Source organism: Lissotriton helveticus, chromosome 2_1 (assembly GCF_964261635.1).
Source record: "Lissotriton helveticus chromosome 2_1, aLisHel1.1, whole genome shotgun sequence".
Taxonomy (NCBI): domain Eukaryota; kingdom Metazoa; phylum Chordata; class Amphibia; order Caudata; family Salamandridae; genus Lissotriton; species Lissotriton helveticus.
The window spans coordinates 374,099,257-374,112,642 of NC_136059.1; the positions used below are offsets into that span (position 1 = coordinate 374,099,257).

The 13,386-nt window shown below is 44.4% G+C and overlaps 1 protein-coding gene across 1 annotated transcript in view; it reads right to left on the reverse strand.

Moving 5' to 3' along the window:
- The window catches only part of C9 (complement C9), a 197,202-nt gene that overhangs the window by 55,623 nt on the left and 128,193 nt on the right, over positions 1 to 13,386 (reverse strand). Inside the window, exon 7 of the mRNA XM_078674992.1 lies at positions 10,403 to 10,643. Within this exon, the coding sequence (XP_078531118.1) occupies positions 10,403 to 10,643 (241 nt within the window). The remainder of the gene's footprint in view (positions 1 to 10,402; positions 10,644 to 13,386) is intronic.

Here is a 13,386-nt window from a genome sequence, read left to right on the forward strand (position 1 = left end):
TTGGGTCTGAATAGGACAATCACATTCGCAATTATACAACATAACCTTTCATACCTAGCTGGATGTATGTTAATGTCCCTGAATGGATATGGAAGAACTTCTGGTAATGGATATATCTGGAGCTGCAGTGAAGAAGGCAAAACACTCATAAGTGTAATGACTCTATGTATTCTAGTGTTATGAGCGATTAAAAATATACTGCTCACTCTGGTTTCTGTCTTAACTGCCACGAAGCACACCCCAAATGTTGGATTGAATACAATAACTCGGTTGCCAATATCCTTGATAGTGGGAACAACATCTACAATAAACAAAACAGGAAATCAAACACTACAATACAATCTTCCTTATATCAATACAATGTGCAGCGCAACAATGCGCTGTTACCGTGATTCTGGAACGTGTAGCTGTAGCCCAATCCTCACTGGTCCACGCAAGATACCAAGTCCAAATAAGTGATCTATCGTAAGAGCTGAATGACCCCAAGGAATTGATGTGAGAAAGGACGGGCAGGGAAAAACAAAGGTAAAGAAAAGACCCTAACTGACTAATATTAGAGCACCAGGAACAACCCGGCCGTCAGCGGAGCAGAACCCGGCTGACAGCGGAGCACCCCGGTATAGGAGAAAATAAAGGGGGAAGGTTTGCCCGGCCCGTCAGCGGAGAACAAGCCCGGCTGACAAGCGGAGCAGAAATGAGGCCAACAGAAGGAAGAGGAATCCCACCGGATGGCGGAGATAAACCCGGCCGCCGGGCGGGATACCAAAACACTGGGGAGGCAATAAAAAACGGAAAACGACACGGAACGTGTCAAAATGCACAAGCGCAGTGGCAAGGCGCTTGGTAAACAAGAGAGAAAGACTGCGGAGGCTCGGAAAAGAACCAACGGAGCCAAGGACTCTCTCGGGCAGGAAGAACGCCAGGACGTAGAAACGGAAGTCAGGCACAGGAAGTCAGGCAGCAAAACGGACCCGACGGAGCTAGACGCAAGAACGTGAAGCGTCGCTCCATGGGTCAAGGAATCCTAAATAGTGCACAGTTAAAGGGACAGCGCACTGGGAGGGGGCTTGAGGCATGACAGTACACTCCCCCCACAACAACCCCCACCCGGTTTTGGCTTGTCAGGGTATCTTTTATGGAACGCCCTTAACAGTCGAGGTGCATGGACATTAGAAAAGGGTTCCCATGTACGCTCTTCCACACCGTATCCCTTCCAATGAACCAGATACTGGACCGTACCCCTCACTCTACGGGAATCCAGAATAGTCTCAACCTCATATTCCTCCGAGTCCTGCAGAGTTAACGGAGTAGGTTTTATCGGCAGTTTAGTCCCTGGTTCAACCGGCTTTAGTAGGGAAACATGGAATACCGGATGAATCCTGAATGAAGGCGGAAGCTGCAATATTATGGCAACAGGATTGATTATTTTTTCCACCTTATAGGGACCTATGTATTTGGGATTGAACTTGCGTGGACCCCCAAGAGCAATGTATTTAGTGGAGAGCCAAACCTCGTCCCCTGGTGTGTATATGGGTTCTAATCTTCTGTGTAGATTTGCCCCTTCTGTGTATCTCACCTTGGCCATCTCAAGACTCTCTAATGCCTTCCTCTGTATCTCAAGTAACATCTCTACTCTATCTGCAGCAGCAGGGGTTGAACAATCTGTGGAACAACCTGAGGGCAGCAATTTAGGGTGATAACCATACAAGCAAAAGAATGGTGAGACTTTGATAGAGGAGTGTGTGCTGTTGTTATATGAGATTTCTGCTACCCAAACCAACTCATCCCAATCCACTTGAGACTGCAACACCTGATTCCTTATGTATTGTTCAAAACACTGATTTACTCTCTCCGTCTGCCCATCTGACTGGGGATGGTGACTTGAGGACAGACGAACGTCTATCTGGAGCAAAGAACACAAACTCGTCCAGAACCGTGACACAAATTGGGCTCCTCTGTCGGAGACCAAGGCAGAAGGAAAACCATGAAGTCGCACTATGTGTTGCATGTATATGGAGGCCAATTCGACTGCTGTGGGTAAATGCTGTAACGGTACAAAATGAGCCATTTTGGTGAACATATCCACCACCACCAGCAACGTATTGTTCCTTGCCTTAGTGATCGGTAGTTCCACTATAAAATCAAGGGACACCGTATGCCAGGGACCGGGAGGGGAAGGTAATGGCATGAGAAGGCCTACAGGGTTGAGGCGAGAAACCTTAGTTTGTGCACAAACGTAGCATGTCTTAACAAAGTGTTCTATGTCTGCCAACATAGTAGGCCACCAGTAACGGTCACGCACAGTGCTAATGGTTTTCTTAATCCCTGGATGACCCGCTATTGGATGTGTATGATACCACTGCATGACTTGTTCCTGTAGGTTCTTTGTCGGTATAACCACTCCCCCTTGTACACACACAAGGTCTCCCTTCTTGGACGTGTCCTGTGAACCCACTATAGTCTACATGTCTGCTGAAGCTTGACTACACCTAACCTCTGTCAGGAATTCATCCTCTGACCTTGTTCCTCCTACAATATTCATTCTGGGGATAATCAGTGTAGGCTCGATGGGATCTGTAGGGGTTTCGAATCCCAAACGTGATAGAGCATCTGCCTTCCCATTACGTCTGCCTGGTCTGTACTGGACAGTGAAGTCGAACTCACTAAAGAACTGAGACCAACGCAGTTGTCTCATGGAAAGTGCCTTTGCCGACTTGAGATATTGGAGGTTGCGATGGTCGGTGTATACCACTGCGGGATGTCTAGCACCTAGGAGATACTGCCGCCACTCTTCGAATGCCTTCTTGATAGCTAGGAGTTCCTTATCCCCTACCGCATAATTGTATTCAGCAGGGGAGAGTTTGTGAGAATAATAGGCCACCGGATGACACTCACCGGATACGGCATCTGCCTGAGATAGAACACCTCCCACTGCCACTTGAGAAGCGTCTACCTCCACCACAAAGGGCAGAATGTGTATACATGTGTCGATCGAAGAGTTTACGAAATTCCCGTCGAAATGCTGCATAATTATGTAACAGGGGGTCATCTCTGTCTACTAAGGGTATAGCCCAATCAGCTGCAGAACCACTGAGGTAAGAAATTACAAAGGCTACCTTAGCCTGATCAGAGGGAAAACATTGAGCCTTGCAGGAGAAGTGTAGTTGGCATTGACTAAGGAAAGCCGCGCATCGCGCTGCTTCTCCTGCAAAACGCTCTGGGGGTGCCAGAGGTATCGAATGCGGAGTGGTCACCTGCACAACCGATGTCCCTCCTCCTGTAGCGCCAGAAGTATGCTGTCTCTGCAGGGTGTCCATTCTGGCCATCAATGTCTGAGTCTCAACCTGCAGATTCCCCAACATACCTGCCACATCAGCCAGTGTGACCGCTTCGAGATCCATGACGCTCAGGCAGAACTAACCCCTTGGGCTTCACGTTCTGTAAAGCATACACGATGATTCTGCAGGAGCGTCAGGAATCCGAAGTATAGTCCACAGCCTTCCCCTGCAGCCTTCCGACTCTATCAAACACTAGAGCACAAGAGGCGGAACAGGGGAAAACAGGGAGACAAAACAAGGAAAGGTTGGGGGTAACAATTGGGTGTTGAGGGTCTTCAGACTGGTCGTCTCAACCTTCTTGTGGGCTTGGCAACAAGAGAGACTGTAATGCAAAAGAGTAATATTCTTGGGTCTGAATAGGACAATCACATTCGCAATTATACAACATAACCTTTCATACCTAGCTGGATGTATGTTAATGTCCCTGAATGGATATGGAAGAACTTCTGGTAATGGATATATCTGGAGCTGCAGTGAAGAAGGGAAAACACTCATAAGTCTAATGACTCTATGTATTCTAGTGTTATGAGCGATTAAAAATATACTGCTCACTCTGGTTTCTGTCTTAACTGCCACGAAGCACACCCCAAATGTTGGATTGAATACAATAACTCGGTTGCCAATATCCTTGATAGTGGGAACAACATCTACAATAAACAAAACAGGAAATCAAACACTACAATACAATCTTCCTTATATCAATACAATGTGCAGCGCAATAATGCGCTGTTACCGTGATTCTGGAACGTGTAGCTGTAGCCCAATCCTCACTGGTCCACGCAAGATACCAAGTCCAAATAAGTGATCTATCGTAAGAGCTGAATGACCCCAAGGAATTGATGTGAGAAAGGACGGGCAGGGAAAAACAAAGGTAAAGAAAAGACCCTAACTGACTAATATTAGAGCACCAGGAACAACCCGGCCGTCAGCGGAGCAGAACCCGGCTGACAGCGGAGCACCCCGGTATAGGAGAAAATAAAGGGGGAAGGTTTGCCCGGCCCGTCAGCGGAGAACAAGCCCGGCTGACAAGCGGAGCAGAAATGAGGCCAACAGAAGGAAGAGGAATCCCACCGGATGGCGGAGATAAACCCGGCCGCCGGGCGGGATACCAAAACACTGGGGAGGCAATAAAAAACGGAAAACGACACGGAACGTGTCAAAATGCACAAGCGCAGTGGCAAGGCGCTTGGTAAACAAGAGAGAAAGACTGCGGAGGCTCGGAAAAGAACCAACGGAGCCAAGGACTCTCTCGGGCAGGAAGAACGCCAGGACGTAGAAACGGAAGTCAGGCACAGGAAGTCAGGCAGCAAAACGGACCCGACGGAGCTAGACGCAAGAACGTGAAGCGTCGCTCCATGGGTCAAGGAATCCTAAATAGTGCACAGTTAAAGGGACAGCGCACTGGGAGGGGGCTTGAGGCATGACATCAGCTAGTTAACGACATTTCTATTCAGTATGGGAGTTCACTTTTATCTGATAGGTACTCTTTATCTACCTCTGTTCAATGGGACAGTTCCATCTAATGGCTATGTGGCGGATTTGCAGTCTACAATCTAGCGTTTAATATGGAAAGCGTTTGCTAAGGAGAAAGGTATATTAGCCCCAACCATATTGCAAAAAACTCGCATGCCACGAATATTCACACACTGTTAACGATATCCCCACGTACCTCTGCACTGTTATTACGTGCTTCCTCAGGTACCAGGGAGTCTCGAGGAGGGGGGCCCTTTCTAAAAACAAGGGTAATGTGTTAGTAAAGGAATCGGGTACTTATCTTTTAAAGCACCGGTCTTTATTCCGACATCGCAAGTACCTGGAACTCCTCGCCTCCCGCGCTGCTTGTGCTGACTCTGCCGTCCTGGACCCGGTAGGGTTCGTAAGCTCGGGCGATTGTTAAGAATACCTCCCTGATTATAGGCAGTGTAGACAGACTATGGAGGGTTCTATGTGTAAGATAAACTAAATATGTTGAGTTTTATTCTAAATATACGTATCTCAACCTCTATTATCTGGTGTCAATTTACAGATAGATGTTAGGCAGAAATTAGATTTAGAAGATCGATTCCGATTGGACTTGGAATTTGCTGTGCCTACTAATCACCAACTGTGTAAATAGACTATGGAGGGTTCTTTCTGTTAGACAAATCAATATATTCGGTTTTTTTCAACATATCTCAAGACCCCTATTGTTTATTATTGAATTTGTCAAACTGTAGGCAGATAATTGATTTACAAGGTTAAAACCTACAAGGTTAAGTCCTGTTGGGCTTGACTTGTGCTGTGTCTACTCATCATGAAAATTAATTTCGGACTTCTTCACGATAGTGTCCTTGTACTTTGGCTGCCTAAACGATTATGAGCTCTGATGGCATCAGTTTCAAGTGCGTCTTGGAGGTTGCATTCATCATGCTATTAAAGAACCTATTATAGGTGTATCTGAGATTAATAAGCATTCGTGTTTTAGTTGATATTTCAAGAAATTATTTCTATTTGGACGACAATTAGATGGTGTCTGGTGTATGCTCAGTGTTACTTCTTGTAATGATGGAAATGGTTCATATTAATTCTGCAATTCTCCTACCGTCTGTTTAAGCGGTGGTTTTTTGTTATCTGTTCAGACTGACCCATGGAATGTTGTCATTCACGCCTCGTTCATCAGTGCCCAATCTGTGGACCCATCTTTGTTCTTTCTCTAAAAGAATACGTTCTGCATTATGATCTTTGGTTGTCAAAGTTTCCAGTATTATCCATTTGAGGTCGTCCACTGTGTGGCCTTTTTCTAGATAGTGCGTCGCCATTTTGGTCGTTCCTTTTTTACATTTGACATTGCTGCGGTGTTCAATGATTCTCTGTTTTGCTTTTCTGCACGTCATGCCTATATAGATCAGATTACACAGACATGTAATCATATATATTACATGACTTGTGTTGCAGTTCGTATGGTTCCGTAAAGACCATTTCAAGTGTGGTAGGAGCTGCAATTCCTTGACGGATCTGGTTAAGGGGCAGACTGAACAGGAACCACAAGGGTAATGTCCCGTGATTGGCTGAAGGTTCCATGAAGTGAGTTGGTTCCGTTGTACAGTGGGTTTTAATCTGGTGTGGACCAATAGATCTTTAAGATTCCTCGTTCGTTTATTGGCAAAATGTGGTTTAGGCCAAGAGATGTTAGCAGAGGTCAGTATTCTCCAATGTTTGTTTATGATTTTCTTTACTCTATTAGAGATTGGGCTATATGTTGTAACGCAGGTAAGGAGATCTTCTTGCGGTATTCTTGTGGTTGTTTCCAGTAAGCCTTCTCGATTTTGATTCCTAGCCCTCTTTTTGCATTTGTTTATCACCTTTTTTAGGTAATGACGTGCTTCTAATTTTTTACAGAGGTCGTCAGCTTGAGACTTGTAGTCTTCAGTCTTGCTGCAGTTCCTCCTTAGTCGGAGGAATTGACTGTAAGGGAGATTCTCTCGCAATGGGCGTGGATGATAACTGTTAAAAGACAGCAGACTGTTTTTTGCAGTGGGTTTGAAAAAGGTCCTGGTATGGAGTTGGTCATTCTCGACATAAATGGTTATGTCTAGGAAGTCTAGGCTTTTTTTATTGGCAGTGTAGGTGAATGTCAACCATTCATCTTGTGCATTTAGCCATGTGTGGAAATTTATTAGACTTTCCATGTCACCCTTCCAAATGAGAAGAATGTCGCCTATGTAACGCTTCCAGAAATAAATCTGGTGTTGGTAAGGATTTTGCTGGTTGTTGACGATCAATTTCTCAAAGTTACTTACATATAGCCCTGCCACACTAGGGGCAAATGTACTCCCCATAGATGTTCCATGGCATTGTCTGTACATGATGGTATTGTACTCAAAGAAATTTTCAGTCAAGGCAAGTCTACAACACTCCAGGACGAAGTATCGTGGAGTTTTATAGTGCCAAGCCATATTAAAGAGAAGACTTTCTAGTGTAGTTAGGGTCTTTTCTTGTGGTAAACTCGTGTAAAGGCTTTCCACGTCAAGCCCTACCAAGATCATTGTTCTCTCTGAATAGGTTACTTGTGTTAACTGGTTTAGAAGGTCCCTCGTATCTTTGAGGTAGGTTGGGGTCTGTTGTGTTAATGGTTTAAGGTATTCATCAGCAAATTGGGAGAGGGGTTCCAACACGGATCCAATGCCGGAGACAATTGGTCTGCCAGGTGGGGGAAAGCGTGCCTTGTGGGTTTTGGGGAGGAAGTAGAAGTAGGGTATTCTTGGAGTTTTTGTCTCCAGGAATTCTCCTTCTTTTTTTGAGATCCAGTTGTTGGTTGTTGCCTCCTCAACCATTAAAGAGATTGTTCGTTGTAACCTTGGCGTGCGATCGACTGTGATGATTTCGTAGAACTTGCGGTCCGACAGGAGGTCCAGGCATTGCTTGTTGTAGCCCTCTTTGCTTAGGAGGGCTACTCCGCCTCCTTTGTCTGCTTGTTTGATTATAATGTTGTCATCATTTTTCAATGCATATAAGGCCTTTTGTTCCGACTTGGTAATTAAGGCAGCCAAAGTACAAGGACACTATCGTGAACAAGTCCAAAATTAATTTTCATGAGGAGTAGACACAGCACAAGTCAAGCCCAACAGTACTTAACCTTGTAGGTTTTAACCTTGTAAATCAATTATCTGCCTACAGTTTGACAAATTCAATAATAAACAATAGGGGTCTTGAGATATGTTGAAAAAACCCGAATATATTGATTTATCTAACAGAAAGAACCCTCCATAGTCTATTTACACAGTTGGTGATTAGTAGACACAGCAAATGCCAAGTCCAATCGGAATCGATCTTCTAAATCTAATTTCTGCCTAACATCTATCTGTAAATTGACACCAGATAATAGAGGTTTGAGATACGTATAATTAGAATAAAACTCAACATATTTAGTTTATCTTACACATAGAACCCTCCATAGTCTGTCTACACTGCCTATAATCAGGGAAGTATTCTTAACAATCGCCCGAGCTTACGAGCCCTGCCGGGTCCAGGACGGCAGAGTCAGCACAAGCAGCGCGGGAGGCGAGGAGTTCCAGGTACTTGCGATGTCGGAGTAAAGACCGGTGCTTTAAAAGATAAGTACCCGATTCCTTTACTAACACATTACCCTTGTTTTTAGAAAGGGCCCCCCTCCTAGAGACTCCCTGGTACCTGAGGAAGCACGTAATAACAGTGCAGAGGTACGTGGGGATACCGTTAACAGTGTGTGAATATTCGTGGCATGCGAGTTTTTTGCAATATGGTTGGGGCTAATATACCTTTCTCCTTAGCAAACGCTTTCCATATTAAACGCTAGATTGTAGACTGCAAATCCGCCGCATAGCCATTAGATGGAACTGTCCCATTGAACAGAGGTAGATAAAGAGTACCTATCAGATAAAAGTGAACTCCCATACTGAATAGAAATGTCGTTAACTAGCCGAGAGGTAGCACAATTTCTCTGCTATTCAATAATGCACAGAAATAACACCGTAAGATACTGTACCTGAAAAGAAAATGTTGAATGTACAGGCACCTATTGCAAAGCTGGAATAATGAGCAACTAACCAGAAGGTTTATAGATAAGAATACCATGCAATAGGTATTTATATCAACGTCAAAAAATGAGAGGGAAACTGTCAGACTTTACAGAACAAACAAGAGTATTGTTAATAACCAGAGTTCTGAGTATGTGGTTTTTGACTACAAGAAGTAGTGATCGATAAAGTATTGCCATTTTATAAATTGCACTATAAATCATAATGTACACTATTATCTCTTTGTCCCACTACCTTCACCAAGGTTACTCTCACTATTTGTATTTAGAGGCACAATATTGACCTCCAACGTGTAAAGGACTAATATATCACTTTACCACTGACATCTCACACGGTCCTGAAGAAAGCCCACTGACCTCTTAAGGCGAACAGGGCTGAAACATGTTGACCTTTTAAAAAATCACGAAAATTGATTGCGTGAGAATCTTAACAATTCTCATCACGCAAATCCTTCATATTTTCATTAACTCGAATCCAGAACAATAAAGATTAGAATCTGGCTGTCTGAGTTATTTTTAATCTCACTATCACCATTTATCACTGGACACTACTGCTCTTAACCTTGGATTACTACCTCCTGGTGGAGGAGGCATACCCACTAACCCTATGATTATGCAGACACGAGAGTAATAAAGCGGAGAACCAAGATATACCGCTACCAGTATAACATCTACTCACGTGCATGAGGGTTTTTTACCAAGGGACATACTACCTACCTGTAAAATCCAGGTTAGCAGGACAAGTGATCCCTCCCCCTCACAACTGATTCATAACATTACATTCCAAGGAAACTGGATGGATCACATCATTTCCTTCTCCCTCCTCAATGATTGATGAGTATGTTGTGTTTATGCATTTTGCTGCTAGTAATGGCACGTGTACTGTACCATAGAGCGCGTTGGTTAAAATAAACATTTTAAATTATACTGCGACTCTGATTACTCGCATTGTGGACAGGTATGAGTGAGAGAGCGAAAGAGTTGTCAGGCTCCCGTGATTCCTGAGAGAGTCCGGAGTGTCGTGTTCTGGGCTGTCTAATCATTAGTAGCTTCTCTATTAGTCGGAGAACAAATGAGACACTATAGCTAGTTGGTTTGGCATTTTGGGTACTAATGTGGTAGGTTAGTACACCCCTATTCACTGAGGTCCTGTTTTCCTGGGCATAGTTCTGATTATGTGCAGAATCACTGTAACAAAGGTTGTGACACAGAGCCTAAGGAGGGATGTAACAGGGGTATGGATATACCACATTGTATACCTACATGGCAGAACAGTCAGAAGCTGGACATAGGGCACCCCAAAACTGGACTCGCCGAAAGAATAATAGCATCCACTAAGCAGGGGGTGATGGATCATCACATGACTGGGCAATGGGGTGGTGGCAGACGTGAACCAGAGGGTGCAAGGCCCAACATTATACATGTGATCCTTATGAAAAATAAACATTATGGTCAAGTGAGATTCTGCAATTGATGCCACAATTTGAAATATATGTAACAAGAATCTTACCTTTAGATTTCAGCACATTTTGATCCAGAACATATACCAGCTCATATTTTCCTCCGAGATTGCCAGAGACAGCATAATGTGTTCCGTAGGTTTCCAAAAATCCAAAATATTCCCCTTTATCATAGATGAGAGGCAGGGCTTTGAGGTCATCAATAAAAGTATCTGACAGCATAGTCTCCCGTGATCTTATCTGAAAGGTTCCCACCTGCATATTTCCTTTCACTCTCAAAAACTCTTTCTTCTGCAGGAAAGAGAGAAATAAGTGTTGGTATTATCTTAAATACCAACAGTGCAGTTGTCTGAGTGCACAGGCATATTGGGGACATGCTGAAAGGTTACCTGGGAATACATTTCGCCCATTGTTTACCAATAACTTTGTGCCTTGTAACTCACATTTGCTTGCTTTCGATTTGCTGGCCTTATTTGCTTCAGTCTGTCCGGCATGTCTTTGTCTCTCTTGTGGAGCATAGCCTGTTTAGCACCTCTCTGCTAGCTCCTTGTATGAGTGCTCACTTTCTCAGAAGTCTAGGCCCTGCATCTGGAAAAGGGTTGATTACCACAAAAGTCAGGGTAGCATCTGAAGAGACTCAGTTGGGATAAAAAGAATCCCACGTGATATCTAGACCAGGTCAACCTCAAAGGATATATCTGACCATGATGGAGCATGAGTAGGATACAAAAAGTAGGTTGGGCCTGGTCAGTGCTTACCTTCTGACTTAAAATACACTTTGACAAAAAAGTGCTTTAGAAGGTAACATTCAGCAGGGCAAGGCTGCAGGCAGTGTCCGAGAAGGAGGCGTTGTAGGGAGCTGCTGGAGGAATTGGAGTAAAGATTTCTACTTTTGGGCTTAGGAGCATGGTTATTAAAGAGTTTTGTGACCCTTGCACCAATCAACAGGGCGCAAGAGCAGAACAACTCTTAAGTTAGATTTATCAAATTGCTGCATTGCGTTACACTGCACCAAGGAGGTGTTCCAGAGGTGGAGTGTGGGTGCTTAGGGAAAATACATGAATAAACCATGTGATGTTAAATACGGTGCATTCCTGCCCTTTCCCTAGCTTGCAGCGCAGCAAGATGACTTGCAGCGCTGCTTGATTTTTTTTCATAAATATATTCCCACTAGTCTCTTTTTTTTAAGTAAAAAATCTCCGGCGGACGAGGCTGGAGGGTGTAGCTGACAAGAGTTCCCCTTTGACGAAGGACCACTGAACAGCAATTGCTGCTGCAGAGAAGAATGTAGCATGAGCTGCTGCAAAGTCAGGCCACTGACTCTCCCTCCTTCGCAGCTCCACCATTAAGTGAGGCCTTCCCCGAGCCCCTGCACTCTTGAGTGTTGGTGTTCGAGGCCCAACAACATTTTTTGGAAGGTTCCCCTGGTTGTTTTCACAGGGAGGGGGAGAACAGTGCAAAATAAGAGACCCTGTGGTTTGTTATTACTAAATAAGGTCAGAAATACTGACTAAAGCAAGACGTATGGGGGCGAGTGGGTCTGGGGGAAGTCCTAATTTGTCAATTAAATTGTAGTGGCAAATGAATATATAGAACACTTTTTCTACTGTCTACCCAAGATTCATAAAATTAACAAATTCACCAAAGATATAAGAAATTTATGTAAAAAACACAGTTTATTATGATACCTCCCTTATGGGTTACAATCTAAATTATTAAAATGCATTAAAATGAATCTTCCACATAGTGAAAAATCTGTGATAAAAAAGTCAAAACAAAGAGTCGACGCGGTGTTTCGGTGTACGTTTACAATAGTCACACCTTCATCAGGACATTTTGACATTTGATTTGTGATCTGAATTTTTGAAGCTTTTATTTAAATTTAAAAGACTTCTAGAACGACTGGAAACTTGTATACATCTGTTTCTTATGATCATGTGGTGCCTGTGATGAGGCAACTACGTAAAGTAGTTAGACACGGAGGAGCCACCGTAATTTACTCTCGGGTACGTTTCAAAGGGGCTCAGTGAATAATTGATCACTTGTCTGGTGCCTTTGAATTTAAAATTGCTTCTTGTTTTTCTTAAGCCTTTGTGGATTAATTCGGCCTCCCTGCTCCTCCGTGTTCGAGTACTCCGCGGAAAATCTTGGGTAGACAGTAGAAAAAGTGTTCTATATATTCATTTGCCACTACAATTTAATTGACAAATTAGGACTTCCCCCAGACCCACTCGCCCGCACACGTCTTGCTTTAGTCAGTATTTCTGACCTTATTTGGTAATAACAAACCACAGGGTCTCTTATTTTGCGGTGTTCGAGGCCCTCCTCCACCCGCAGGTTTCACCTGCGCTCATCCCTTGTAGTCCAGTGGACCTCTGCCTCCATTCTCTTGCTCTGCTTTTTCTCTCCTTTTTTACTCATTTGTTCCCTCACTTCTATCTCCCCCTTCACTCTCTTCTGGGTCTTAACCTGCATTTTCTATTGTTTTCCCCTCATTTCAAGAAAACCCCTTCACTCTCCTGTGTCTTTCCTCCAATTTTCACTTGTTTTTTACCCTCATCTCAATCTCCCCCTTTCACTCTCCTGTATCCTCTGTGTCTTTCCTCCACTCTTTCTTGCACTTTTGCTGGCTTATTTGCACTTTTCTCTCTTTTTCCGTTTTGCCTTTTTTAGCCCGTTTTTCCTTGCTGCTGCTGCCCCCGCGGCCCCTTCCCCCCAGCACGACCAGTGCGACCGGCCCAATCCAGCTCACATCTCCGCTCCCGCCACCCAGCTGTCCAGCCCTCCCTGACCCCTACTTAACGGCAGCCACTGCGGGGACAGGCGAGCAAGACCACTGGCTCATTGTCAGTGAAATTGCTCTCCCTCCCTCGCAGATCCACCATTAAGGGAGGCCTTCTCCCGAACCCCTGCACTCTCAAGTGTTGGTGTTCAAGGCCCTCCTCCACCCGCATGTTTCACCTGCGCCTCATCCCTGGTGGTCTAGTGGACCCCTGTCTTCATTCTCTTGCTCCGTTTTTTCTCTCCTTTTTAC